At 48.0% G+C, this 14,490-nt stretch overlaps 1 protein-coding gene across 1 annotated transcript in view; it reads left to right on the forward strand.

Annotated features, from left to right (window-relative positions):
* Positions 1–13,436, forward strand: part of LOC144508364 (sialic acid-binding Ig-like lectin 12) — a 41,691-nt gene extending 28,255 nt beyond the window's left edge. Inside the window, exons 9-10 of the mRNA XM_078236218.1 lie at positions 4,985–5,161; positions 12,741–13,436. Coding sequence (XP_078092344.1) covers positions 4,985–5,159 — 175 coding nt within the window. The 3' untranslated portion in view covers positions 5,160–5,161; positions 12,741–13,436. The remainder of the gene's footprint in view (positions 1–4,984; positions 5,162–12,740) is intronic.
* The last annotated feature ends 1,054 nt before the right edge of the window (positions 13,437–14,490 follow it).

A 14,490-nucleotide genomic window follows, 5' to 3' on the forward strand; every position in this document is an offset into this window, starting at 1 on the left:
CAGTTTACCCAATCTCTCCTCATAGCTAAGACCCCCCATACCAGGCAACATCCTGGTAAACCTTTTCTGTACTCTCTCCAAAGCCTCACGTCCTTCTGGTAGTGTGGCGACCAGAACTGGACGCAGTATTCCAAATGTGGCCTAACCATCGTTCTATACAGCTGCATCATCATATGCCAACTTTTATATTCTATGCCCCGTCCAATAAAGGCAAGCATGCCATATGCCTTCTTGAACATCCTCTCCACCTGCGCTGCCACCTTTAAGGATCTGTGGACTTGTACACCCAGGTCCCTCTGTGTGTCTATACTCCTGATGGTTCTGCCATTTATTGTATAGCTCCCCCTTACATTAGATCTACCGAAATGTATCACTTTGCATTTATCTGGAATAAATTCCATCTGCCATTTCTCCGCCCAATGTTCCAGCCTATCTATATCCTGCTGTATTCTCTGACAATGTTCATCACTATCCGCAACTCCAGCAATCTTTGTGTCGTCCGCAAACTTACTGATCACACCAGCTACATCTTCCTCCAAATCATTTATATATATCACAAACAGCAGAGGTCCCAGTACAGAGCCCTGCAGAACACCACTAGTCACAGACCTCCAACCGGAAAAAGACCCCTCCACTGCTACCCTCTGTCTTCTATGGCTAAGCCAGTTCTCCACCCATCTCGCTAGCTCACCTTTTATCCCATGAGATTTAACCTTTTGCGCCAGCCTGCCATGAGGGACCTTGTCAAACGCTTTACTAAAATCCATATAGACGAAATCCACGGCCCTTCCTTCGTCAATCGTTTTTGTCACCTCCTCAAAAAACTCAACAAAATTTGTGAGGCATGACCTCCCTCGTACAAAACCAGGCTGTCTATCGCTAATGAGATTATTCAGTTCTAAATGTGCATATATCCTATCTCTAAGAATCTTCTCCAACAACTTCCGTACCACGGACGTCAAGCTCACCGGCCTATAATTACCCGGGTTATCCTTGCTACCCTTCTTAAATAACGGGACCACATTTGCTATCCTCCAATCCTCTGGGACCTCACCTGTGTCCAGTGAAGAGACAAAGATTTCTGTTAGAGGCCCAGCAATTGCATCTCTCGCCTCCCTGAGGAGTCTAGGATAGATGCCATCTGGCCATGGGAATTTGTCTGTCTTAATGTTTCCTAAAAAACCTAACACTTCCTCCCTTGTAATTGAGATTTTTTCTAACAGGTCAATACATCTCTCTAAGACACTACCAGTCAACATGTCCCTCTCCTTTGTGAATACTGATGCAAAGTATTCGTTTAGGATCTCACCTACTTCCTTTAGTTCTAAGCATAATTCCCCTCCTTTGTCCCTGAGAGGTCCGATTCTTTCCCTAACAACCCGCTTGTTCGTAACGTATGTATAAAATGCCTTAGGATTCTCCTTAATCCTGTCTGCCAAGGACATTTTGTGACCCCTTTTTGCCCTTCTAAGTCCCTGTTTGAGTTCTTTTCTACTTTCTCTGTATTCCTCCAGTGCTCCATTTGTTTTTAGCTGCCTGGACCTCATGTATGCCTCTTTTTTCTTTTTGATTAGACCCACAATTTCACTGGTTATCCATGGCTCTCGAATCCTACCTTTCCTATCCTTCCTCTTTACAGGCACATGCCTGTCCTGCAGTCCGATCAACTGCTCCTTAAAAGACTCCCACATGCCTGATGTGGATTTACCCTCGAACAGCTTCTCCCAATCAACAGCCACCAAATCCTGCCTAATCCGGCTGTAGTCAGCCTTCCCCCAATTCAGCACCTTACCCATGGGACAACACTCATCTTTTTCCATTACTATCCTAAAGTTTACAGAATTGTGGTCACTATTTGCCACATGTTCCCCGACTGCAACTTTGATGACCTGACCGAGCTCATTCCCCAGTATTAGGTCCAGTATAGCCCCCTCTCTAGTTGGACTGTCAACATATTGTTCCAAAGAGCCTTCCTATACGCATTTTATAAATTCTTCCCCGTCCAGGCCCCCAGCCCTAAGCGATTTCCAATCTATGTGAGGGAAATTAAAGTCTCCCACTACAACAACCCTATTTTTTCTGCACCTGTCCAGAATCTCCTTACATATCCGTTCCTCAACTTCCCGTGGGCTGTTGGGAGGCCTGTAGTATACCCCCAGCATAGTGACTGCGCCCTTCCTGTTTCTGAGTTCCACCCACAGTGACTTGTTACCTGACCCTCCATATTGTCCACCCTCTGTACCGCTGTAATATGCTCTCTAACCAGCATTGCTACTCCCCCACCTCTCCTCGTCCCACTCTGTCTCACCTAAAACGCTTGTACCCCGGAATATTCAGCTGCCAGTCCTAGAACATAGAACATAACAGCGCAGTACAGGCCCTTTGGCCCTCGATGTTGCGCCGACCAGTGACACCAAAAAGCCCCTCTAATCTACACTATTCCAATATCATCCATATGTTTATCCAGTAACCATTTGAATGCTCTTAATGTTGACGAGTCCACTACTGCTGCAGGCAGGGCATTCCACACCCTTACTACTCTCTGAGTAAAGAACCTACCTCTAACATCTGTCCTATATCTCTCACCCCTCAATTAAAAGCTATGTCCCCTCATGTTAGCCATCACCATCTGAGGAAAAAGGCTCTCACTATCCACCCTATCTAATCCTCTGATTATCTTGTATGCCTCTATTAAGTCACCTCTTAACCTTCTCTCTAATGAAAATAACCTCAAGTCCCTCAGCCTTTCCTCATACGATCTTCCCACCATACCAGGCAACATCCTGGTAAATCTGCTCTGCACCCTTTCCAACACTTCCACATCTTTCCTATAATGTGTCGACCAGAACTGTACGCAATACTCCAAGTGCGGCCGCACCAGAGTCCTGTCCTTCTTTTAACCAAGTCTCCATCACTGCAACCACATCCAAGTTCCGCGCAAGCATTAAGGCTCTAAGCTCGTCTGTCTTGCCCGTGACGCTCCTTGCATTGAAGCAGATGCACTCCAGACCTCCAGGCCCACTGAGGTCATCTTCCCCCAGAATGCACTTCCTCTTAGATAGCCTTGTCTTGGTCCCAACCTCGTCCCCAGCCTCTATGCTTATTGACCTATTGTTCTGATCCCCACCCCCCGCCACATTAGTTTAAATCTACCCGAACCACACTAACAAAACTCCCAGCTAGGATATTCGTACTCCTCCAGTTTAGGTGCAACCCGTCCTTCTTGTACAGGTGCCATCCTCTCTTGAAGACTTCCCAGTGATCTACGAATTTGAAATCCTCCCTCCGGCACCAGTCCTTTAGCCATGCGTTCAGCTGTGCAGTCTCCCTGTTCCTCGCCTCACTAGCACGTGGTACTGGGAGTAGTCCAGAGATCGCTACCCTAGAGGCCCTGCTTTTTAACCTCCTACCCAACTCCCTGAATTGCTCTCTCAGGACCTCCCTGCTCTTTCTGCCTACGTCATTTGCACCAATGTGGACAATGACGTCTGTCTGGTTACCCGTCTTTTTTAGGATGCTTCCTACCCGCTCAGAGACATCCAGGACGCCGGCACCAGGGAGGCAAACTACCATCCTGGAGTCTCGTTCACGCCCACTGAACCGCCTGTCTGTGCCTCTAACCACGGCGTCCCCCACTACTATTGCTCTCCTGGTTCCCCTCTTTCCCTTCTGAGCCACAGAGCCCGATTCCGTGCCAGTGACCTGGTCACCGTGGCTTACCCCTGGAGGGTCATCCCCCCCCACAGTATCCAAAACGGTATACTTATTTTGGAGGGGGACAACCACAGGGGATACCATCACTGACTGCTCTCTCCCCTCCTCTCTCCCATCTGACACCCATCCCTTACTGTTAAGGGGGACAACCACCAGGGCACTCTGTGGTACGTGACCTTTACCCTTCCTAACCGTAACCCACGTGCCTTCCTCCCGTGGCCCTGGTGTGACGATCTGCCTGTAACTTCTATCTATTAACTTCTCATTTTCCCTGACTAGACTAAGGTCATCGAGCCGCAGCTCCAGTTCCCTAACGCGGTCTCTCAGGAACTGCAGTTTGACGCACCTGGCGCAGATATGGACTTCCGGGAGGCTAGGCGAGATTGATGATGTGAAATGTGTTTGCCGCCTTTCGTCACATTGTGCACCTCATCATCATCTTCTGGTTTGTCAATCACCCCGTGTATATGTTTCTGATTGGACAGCGGAAGGTTATTCTTATTGATTGAAGGTCCCCATTCTGTACACACTGTTTGGATCAGTGCATGGCTCTTTTTAGCTGTGTCAGTCTTTGCTCTGGTGCACTGTTGCTGATAATGGTCTTCTCTGCCTTGCAGAATTGATGGAAAGCTGGGCACTTCCTTGTTGCATCGCAAAGACCACATCTTCCACATGTCTTGCTTGGTTTGGTGTTTGAGGGAGTGCATCAACAATTGGGGTTGTACTCCAGATCTGTAAGCTTTCCTGATCTGCATGTATCTCTTCACACATACATCTATCCTTGAGTAGCTCTTCGATGTTGTACGTTTTAGGCTTGTCTAGCGGATCTTTCTAGAACACTTCCATGGGAGTGCATACGATTAGCAACTCAACAATTCTGCCTGTCAGCTCTGCCTTTGGAAAGACATTGGATGGACCCTTTTCTCTGCATCTGCTGATAAAGTGGTTGATGGATTCTATAGGCTGTTGTTGAAGTGACATGGAATCTAGCCAATAGAATTTGAATTTTAACCTGAATCTGAACGGGTCTTACAATGTAGTCCATTTCTTTTAGGGATCTTTTAGCTCCTGGTGTTTTCAGCCTGTATAAACTTTCATTCCTAATTTTGTGGTTTGCTTTTCTGGTTCAGATAAAACAGAATTAAGAAACCACAGCTCTGTACGGTTTAAACATTCTGAATTCAGAGAGTAGATCAGATACAATTCATTCTAAATGGTGGACGTTATTGGACATTTTAACTATCTCCCTTTGACCTTCCTTCTCCTGTAGTGCCTGGAATGAGAGTTGCTGCAGCTGCTTTCACGCACATATCCATGGACACACCGACAGACCCGACAACCTTCTCTACGCCAACATCAACTTCTTGGTGCTGCCCAGCAGTGATGGGACTGTGCACAGGAGCGAGGTCACGGAATACGCACAGCTCAGATTCCAGCGAAATTGAGTGTTAAGTGGGGCGAGGGGCTGTGGGGTGTGTGAAGCAAATAGGGTAGAATAGTAATGAACAAAAATATAATGTTGCTGAAATTTTGAACAGTCCTGAACGTACTTTCTGAATGCTGCAACTTTTTTCATGCTTTCAAAGACTGCAAGAAACTGATGAATTCGGTATAATTTTTCACCTATCAATACAGATAGTTAAAATGCTCAGATGGTTCTTTACGCTTTCTAACATTAAATATCATACTCTGGTGAATGATTCCTATCTCCAAAGCATCATTTTCTGTTGCCACAAGCCCTTTTTTATTATGTAAATTCCTGTGTCTTCATTTGTAATGTAAAATTCCCATGTAAACATGTCACGCTGTAATTACATCCTCCTGCCAGTGGTGGTGTTCTAGCATCACCATTCTGCGTCTCAAAGACTGGGGAGCAAATTTTCCCATTCCGCCCGCCATGGGAATTGGAGTGGGCAAGGGGCGGATCACGGAAAGGTCCATTCACCTCGGGCATGATTTTCCGGTTTTGGACGAGAGTGGCTGGAAAATCCCACTCCAGAGTTACATTTCCTCTATGTTTAAAATATTGGCAACACATCAGCTGGCACTTTGTCCATGGTTGTGATATTGGTAATCCGAGCGGTTTTATTAGCTGCGTTTGCCATGTTGCTCAGAAGAAATTTGGTGAAAGGTGTTTTCCAACCCACCATCCCTCTCATGCCAAGAAGTAACAAGGGGCGGAATTCTCCCCCAAAAATTCTCAGCGTTGAATTTGCCTGAAAACTGCAGTAATTCACACTGTTTTTTTCCAGTGGGACTTCAGAGACGAATCTCCCACACTCTGTGCACTGCAGAGGCCACCACCGTGAATATCATTACATTTCAGGGGGTGGGGCCTATCCCCGCTAGTGTCACTAAATAGAGTGATCCTTGGGGACTGTGTCACTAAATAGAGTGATCCTTGGGGACTGTGTCACTAAATAGAGTGATCCTTGGGGATTGTGTCACTAAATAGAGTGATCCTTGGGGATTGTGTCACTAAATAGAGTGATCCTTGGGGATTGTGTCATTATTTAGAGTGATCCTTGTGGATTGTGTCACTATTTAGAGTGATCCTTGTGGATTGTGTCACTATTTAGAGTGATCCTTGGGGATTGTGTCACTATTTAGAGTGATCCTTGGGATTGTGTCACTATTTAGAGTGATCCTTGGGGATTGTGTCACTATTTAGAGTGATCCTTGGGGACTGTGTCACTAAATAGAGTGATCCTTGGGGATTGTGTCACTATTTAGAGTGATCCTTGGGGATTGTGTCACTATTTAGAGTGATCCTTGGGGATTGTGTCACTATTTAGAGTGATCCTTGGGGATTGTGTCACTATTTAGAGTGATCCTTGTGGATTGTGTCACTATTTAGAGTGATCCTCTAAATTAGTGACACTCTATTTAGTGAAAGCAGCGCGCTGAGTGGGCCACTGTGCATGTGCCAATCTGTCAGTGCCGAGATCGACATATGAGCAGTGCCCCCACGCTGCCGGCCTCTCGATCGCTGGCCAGTTTGATCGCTAGCCAGTCCCACGACCTCTGCAATGCCAGCTCTCTGCACCCCCCCCCCTCCACCCCCCGCGGCCCGATCGCTGGCCCCCCTGACTATTCCCAAGCCCAACACCCCCACCGATTTGCCCCCCTGACAGTAAACCTCCCCCTCCCCGCACCCCCCCCCTCCCCCCCTCCCCCCCCCCCCCCCCCCCCCCCCCCCGGCCATAAGCAGGCAGACCACATCCCCCTCCCCGGCTAACCCCTGATGGGCAGTGCCAAGATGCTCCCTGAGCATTGGCACTTTGCTCCTTGGACAGTGCCAGAGGGCACAGGCTGGCACTGCCAAGGTGCCAATGTCCAGGGAGCACCCCCTGCCGCCCGACCCTTTGGGGGGTTCCGATTGCCCCCCTTCACTCCAGCAAGGTCGAGCCGCGAATTCCCGGTTTGTGGGGAGCTTGTGTTATCCCCACTGGAGTGAACAAGAACAAAGAACAATACAGCACAGGAACAGGCCCTTCGGCCCTCCAAGCCCGCGCCGCTCCCTGGTCCAAACTAGACCATTCTTTTGTATCCCTCCATTCCCACTCCGTTCATATGGCTATCTAGACAAGTCTTAAACGTTCCCAGTGTGTCCGACTCCACCACCTTGCCCGGCAGCGCATTCCAGGCCCCCACCACCCTCTGTGTAAAATACGTCCTTCTGATATCCGTGTTAAACCTTGCCCCCCTCACCTTGAACCTATGACCCCTCGTGAACGTCACCACTGACCTGGGAAAAAGCTTCCCACCGTTCACCCTATCTATGCCTTTCATAATTTTATACACCTCTATTAGGTCACCCCTCATCCTCCGTCTTTCCAGTGAGAACAACCCCAGTTTACTCAATCTCTCCTCATAACTAAGCCCCTCCATACCAGGCAACATCCTGGTAAACGTCCTCTGCACTCTCTCTAAAGCCTCCACGTCCTTCTGGTAGTGCGGCGACCAGAACTGGACGCAGTATTCCAAATGCGGCCGAACCAACGTTCTATACAACTGCAACATCAGACCCCAACTTTTATACTCTATGCCCCGTCCTATAAAGGCAAGCATGCCATATGCCTTATTCACTACCTCCTCCACCTGTGACGTCACCTTCAAGGATCTGTGAACTTGCACACCCAGGTCCCTCTGTGTATCTACACCTTTTATGGTTAACATAGAACATAGAACAGTACAGCACAGAACAGGCCCTTCGGCCCACGATGTTGTGCCGAGCTTTATCTGAAACCAAGATCAAGCTATCCCACTCCCTATCATCCTGGTGTGCTCCATGTGCCTATCCAATAACCGCTTAAATGTTCCTCGAGTGTCTGACTCCACTATCACTGCAGGCAGTCCATTCCACACCCAACCACTCTCTGCATAAAGAACCTACCTCTGATATCCTTCCTATATCTCCCACCACGAACCCTATAGTAATGCCCCAATGGTTCTGCCATTTATCGTATAGCTCCCCCCTACATTAGTTCTACCAAAATGCATCACTTCGCATTTATCTGGATTGAACTCCATCTGCCATTTCCTTGCCCAAATTTCCAGCCTATCTATATCCTTCTGTAGCCTCTGACAATGTTCCTCACTATTTGCAAGTCCAGCCATTTTCGTGTCGTCCGCAAACTTACTGATCACCCCAGTTACACCTTCTTCCAGATCGTTTATATAAATCACAAACAGCAGAGGTCCCAATACAGAGCCCTGCGGAACACCACTAGTCACAGGCATCCAGCCGGAAAAAGACCCTTCCACCACCACCCTCTGTCTTCTGTGACCAAGCCAGTTCTCCACCCATCCAGCCACCTCCCCCTTTATCCCATGAGATCCAACCTTTTGCACCAACCTACCATGAGGGACTTTGTCAAACGCTTTACTAAAGTCCATATAGACGACATCCACAGCCCTTCCCACGTCAACCATTCTAGTCACTTCTTCAAAAAACTCCACCAGGTCAGTGAGGCATGACCTCCCTCTCACAAAACCATGCTGACTATCGTTAATGAGTTTATTCCTTTCTAAATGCGCATACATCCTATCTCTAAGAATCCTTTCCAACAACCTCCCTACCACGGACGTCAAGCTCACCGGCCTATAATTTCCCGGGTTATCCTTCCTACCCTTCTTAAATAACGGGACCACATTAGCTATCCTCCAATCTTCTGGGACCTCACTTATGACGAGACAAAGATTTGCGTCAGAGGCCCAGCGATTTCATCTCTCGTCTCCCTGAGCAGCCTTGGATAGATTCCATCAGGCCCTGGGAATTTGTCAGTCTTTATATTCCCTAAAAAACCTAATACTTCCTTCCCTGTAATGGAGATTTTCTCTAACAGGTCAACACTCCCCTCCGAGACACTCCCAGTCAACACATCCCTCTCCTTTGTGAATACCGACGCAAAGTATTCATGTAGGATCTCCCCTACTTCTTTGGGCTCTCAGCATAATTCCCCACTTTTGTCACTGAGAGGTCCGATTTTTTCCCTGACACCCCTTTTGTTCCTAACGTATGATTAAAATGCCTTGGGATTCTCCTTAATCCTGTCTGCCAAGGACATTTCGTGACCCCTTTTTGCCCTTCTAATTCCTCGTTTGAGTTCTTTCCTACTTTCTTTGTATTCCTCCAGAGCTCCCTCCGTTTTTAGCTGCCTGGATCTAACGTACGCCTCTCTTTTCTTTTTGACCAATCCCTCAATTTCCCTGGTTATCCACAGTTCTTGAATCCTACCCTTCCTATCCTTCTTTTTTACAGGCACATGCCTATCCTGCAGCCCTAACAACTGTTCCTTAAAAGACTCCCACATGCCAGCTGTGGATTTACCCTCAAACAGCCTCTCCCAATCAACAGCTGCCAATTTCTGCCTAATCCCACTAAAGTTAGCCTTCCCCCAATCCAACACCTTACCCTTGGGACTCCACTCATCCTTTCCCATCACTATCCTAAAGCTAACAGAATTGTGGCCACTATTTGTCACATGTTCCCCGACCGAAACTTTGAAGACCTGACCGGGCTCATTCCCCAGTACTAGGTCCAGTATAGCCCCCTCTCTAGTCGGGCTATCTCCATATTGTTCCAACAACCTTCCTGTATGCATTTTACAAATTCCTCCCCATTCAGACTCCCAGCCCTAAGCGATTTCCAGTCTATACCAGGGAAATTGAAGTCTCCCACTACAACAACCCAATTTTCCCGGAACCTATCCATTATCTCCTGACATATCCGTTCTTCCACTTCCCTTGGGCTGTTGGGGGGCCTGTCGTATACCCCCAACATAGTGACTGCGCCCTTCCTGTTTCTGAGCTCCACCCACAGTGACTCGGTACACGACCCCTCTGAATTGTCCTCCCTCTGCCCTGCTGTAATATGCTCTCTAACTAATACTGCTACTCCCCCACCTCTTTTGGCCCCTCCTCTGTCTCGTCTAAAACACTTGTACCCCGGAATATTCAGTTGCCAGTCCTGTCCCTCTTTCAACCAAGTCTCTGTCAGCGCAACCACATCCAAGTTCCTCGTAAGCATTAAGGCCCTGAGTTCGTCTGTCTTACCTGCTACGCTCCTTGCATTGAAGTAGATGCACTCCAGACCTCCAGACCCAGTGAGGTCATCCTCCCCCAGACTGCTCTTCTTCTTTGCCAGTCTTGTCCTGGCCCCAAGCTCGTCCCCAGCCTCTACACTTGTAGACATAATTTTTTGATCCCCACCCCCCTGCCATATTAGTTTAAACCCACCCGAACTGCACGAGCAAAACTCCCAGCCAAGATATTCGTGCCCTTCCAATTTAGTTGTGACCCGTCCTTCTTGTACAGGTGCCCTCCTCTCTTGAAAACTTCCCAGTGATCCAGGAATATGAAGCCCTCCCTCCTGGACCAGAGTGAACCACTCTGGCCGGGGAGCGGGGAGGGAAGCGGGCCTGGAGACTTCAGTCCCGGGCCCACTAATCTCATTTAAATTATATTCAAATGACCATTTAAATGGTCTTTGTGTCTCCCCCTGATTTCCGGTGTGGAGAGGATGCTGCCAGAAATCCGGCACTGGGAGATGCTGGCAGGGCATGAACCCCATGAATCACCCACCGCAGGATTCTCCCGGCCTGTTGTGGGAAAACATTAGTGCAGCAGATGGCAGAATCGCCCCCAGTAACTTTAAGACAGAGCCTGGAAGGATGCAGAATCAGTCCCTATGTCTGATTGGATAGACTCAGAATGAAACCAATGTTGGGTCTTAAACCTCATGATCCTGGAACAGGCGCAGAGCGGACACCTCAGATGGATGTCAAAGATCCTCCGGACACAGTCTGGAAGCAGAGGAGGGGTAGCGGGGGTCAGGGGAGTTCTCCCCGGTGTCCTGTGACCAATATTTACCCTCTATGAACATCACTGAGAAAAACAGATAAAGGGGAGCATGGTGGCATGGTGGTTAGCACTACTGCCTCAACAGTGGCAAGTTCAATTCCAGCCTTGGGTGACTGTCTGTGTGGAGTTTGCACATTCTCATCCTGTCTGCATGGGTTTCCTCCATGGGCTCCTGTTTCCTCCCACAGTTCAAAGATGTGCAGTTTGGTGGATCGACCATGCTAAATTGCCCCTTAGTGTCCAAGGATGTGTGGGTTCGGTGGATTGGCCATGCTAAATTGCCCCTTTGTATCAAAAGATGTGCCGGTTGGGAGGATTTGCTATGGCAAATTGCCCCTTAGTATCCAAAGATGTGCCGGTTGGGAGGATTGGCCACGGTAAATGTGCAGGGTTGTGGGGAATTAGCGAGGTTCGGGCTGGGTGGGATGCTCTTTTGGACAGTTGGTGGGAGTTCGGTGGGCTGGATGGCCTCTTTCTGCACTGCAGGGATTCCATGGTTCTATCTGGGCCAGTATCTCATGACTGTTTGTGGGATCTTGCTATGCACCAATTGCCTGCCACCTTTCTAACATTACAATATTGATGCCGCCACAAGCTGTGACTTTTAGGTGGATTAGCCATGGTAAATGTGCGAGGTTATGGAGATCGGGTCTGGGGGCCTGGTCCTGGGTAAAACGTACTTCGGAGAGTCAGTGCAGACTCAATAAGCTGAATGACCTCACTCTGCACAGTCAGGATTCTATGGCTATAGGCTCTCTGAGATTCGTTACTCTGGGCGGGGGGCAGAGTCTAAATCAATTTATGACCTTTCTGAGAAAGATACTTTCATAATAGTGGAAAAGATTAATCCTCATATTGATTGGACAAATCAAACTGGCAAAGATAAACTTCAGCATGGGTTCGGAGACTGTATTCAGGACAGTTTCTTGTGGAACATGGGGAATACAAATCAGGGAGTTTTGTTATTACTGTACAGGGCATTGGTGAGACTGAACCTGGAGTACTGTGTACAGTCTTGTTCTCCTTGCTCACTTATTTAAGAAGGGATATACTTACATTGGGTGCATTTCAGAGGTTCACTGGGCTGATTCCTGGGATGAAGGGGGTTCGTCTTGTGTGGAAAGGTTGAGCAGATTTGGGCCCATATCCAATGGAGTTTAGAAGAACACGAGGTGATCGTATCAAAACATACACGATCCTCCGGGAAACTTGACAGGATGGGATTGAGAGAGTGTTTCCTGTTATGGTAAATGTTAGAACAAGAGGAACACAGATTCTGAATGAGGGGTCTCCCATCGCAGACGGAGATGAGGAGGAATTCCTTCTCTCGGACAGTCATTAGTCTGTAGAATTCAATCCACCAGAGAGCAGTGGAGGTTAAGTTAGAGTCTTTAGCGTTTAGGGAATCAAGGTTTATGGGGGTGAAGTGGGTTGGTGGGATCGTATAAAGCTGGAGTTAAGGACACAATCAGATCAGGCGTGATAGTATTGAATGGTGGAGAAGGCTTGAGAAGCTGAATGGTCATCTCCTGTTCCTGTTATGTTCTTATATTCCTAAAATGCCACAGGGTTCGCTGAAAGGACAAGGCAATGTGCGGTTTTCTCACTTTGATCCAACTTCCCCATTTTGACACATCAACTCTTTCTAATTAAACACACAGAGGGAGCAGCACAGGAAGAGGGCATTCAGCCCAAACACAGATGGTCAGCTTCTCCAACCCGAACCTCAGAGCTAAAATCCCCTCATCCCTGGAGCCATGCTGGTAAATCTCTCTCCTCACCCTCTCAAGGACCCTCCTATCCTTCCCAAAGTGAGGGACAAGAACTGGACACAATACTCTCGTTGTGACCGAATCAGAGCTTCAGAAATGTTCAGCATAACCTCCCTGTTTTCTCCTCAATCCCTCTATTTCTGAAAAGCCTATTCTTCCCATCAGCATAAACTGCAATTTACAAGCAGAGTGCCATCATCAGACAGCGAGCAAGGGAACATCAGCATGCGTGCTTCTTAATGTACGGAGAGAAACCTGGGACCAGAGATTCCACTTCTTCTCCTCAGCGAGCTGAAACTTTTCCTTATTCCTGCTGCTCCCCAGTCCTGCTGTGTGGACACATCATAACCAAGGCATTGCCTCACTGTGTGCAGCCAACATGGTCGAATAGTAATGAACAGAAATGTGATGTTGCTCAGCTTAGTAATCAGATCAGAATGTGCTTTCTGAAAGCTGCACCTTTTCCATGCTAGGTTCGATTGTAAGAAGCATTTGGGTTATGAACAATATTACATTTATTAACACAAGTGATTAAATTGCTCAGGCTATTCTGCAGATATTTATAAATTAAACTTCTTTTGAAGCAAAGTTCTGGCTCAGATTTGTTCCTTCCTGTTGTCACATTTTCCCCATCAATATGAATTCCTGTGTCCACTATTAAAATACAAATTTTCCATGTAAACATGTCACGTTGTAGTTACACCCTCCTGGCAGTGTATCCTGGTGCTGTATCATCACAGCCTTGCCACAGATACAAGAGGAGATATTCCACTTGTGGACATGATGACTGGCATCTGGTTCAATCTTGCAGTCTTACAGTGTTTATAAGCTCGTGCAACGCTTTTTCACAACAGACCCTCCAAAAGTGAGTGCGGCACTCCCTCAGCACTGACCCACCGACAGTGAGACACTCCCTCAGCACTGACCCACCGACAGTGCGGCACTCCCTCAGCACTGACCCACCGACAGTGAGACACTCCCTCAGTACTGAGCCTCTGACGGTGCAGCACTCCCTCAGCACTGACCCACCGATAGTGAGACACTCCCTCAGTCCTGACCCACCGACAGTGAGACACTCCCTCAGTACTGACCCTCTGACAGTGTGGCACTCCCTCAGTACTGACCCTCTGACAGTGCAGCACTCCCTCAGTACTGACCCTCTGACAGTGAGACACACACTCAGTCAGTAGAGATAGGTGAGGTGATGAATGAATACTTTTCTTCAGTGTTCACCAAGGAGAGGGGCCATGTTTTTGAGGAAGAGAAGGTGTTACAGGCTAATAGGCTGGAGGAAATAAATGTTCGGAGGGAGGATGTACTGGCAGTTTTGAATAAACTGAAGGTCGATAAGTCCCCTGGGCCTGATGAAATATATCCTAGGATTCTTTGGGAGGCAAGGGATGAGATTGCAGAGCCTTTGGCTTGATCTTTGGGTCCTCACTGTCCACGGGGATGGTGCCAGAGGACTGGAGAATGGCGAATGTTGTTCCTCTGTTTAAGAAAAGGAATAGAAATGACCCTGGTAATTATAGACCGGTTAGTCTTACTTCAGTGGTTGGTAAATTGATGGAAAAGGTCCTTAGGGATGGGATTTACGACCATTTAGAAAGATGCGGATTAATCCGGGATAGTCAGCACG

Source organism: Mustelus asterias, chromosome 20, assembly GCF_964213995.1.
Source record: "Mustelus asterias chromosome 20, sMusAst1.hap1.1, whole genome shotgun sequence".
Taxonomy (NCBI): domain Eukaryota; kingdom Metazoa; phylum Chordata; class Chondrichthyes; order Carcharhiniformes; family Triakidae; genus Mustelus; species Mustelus asterias.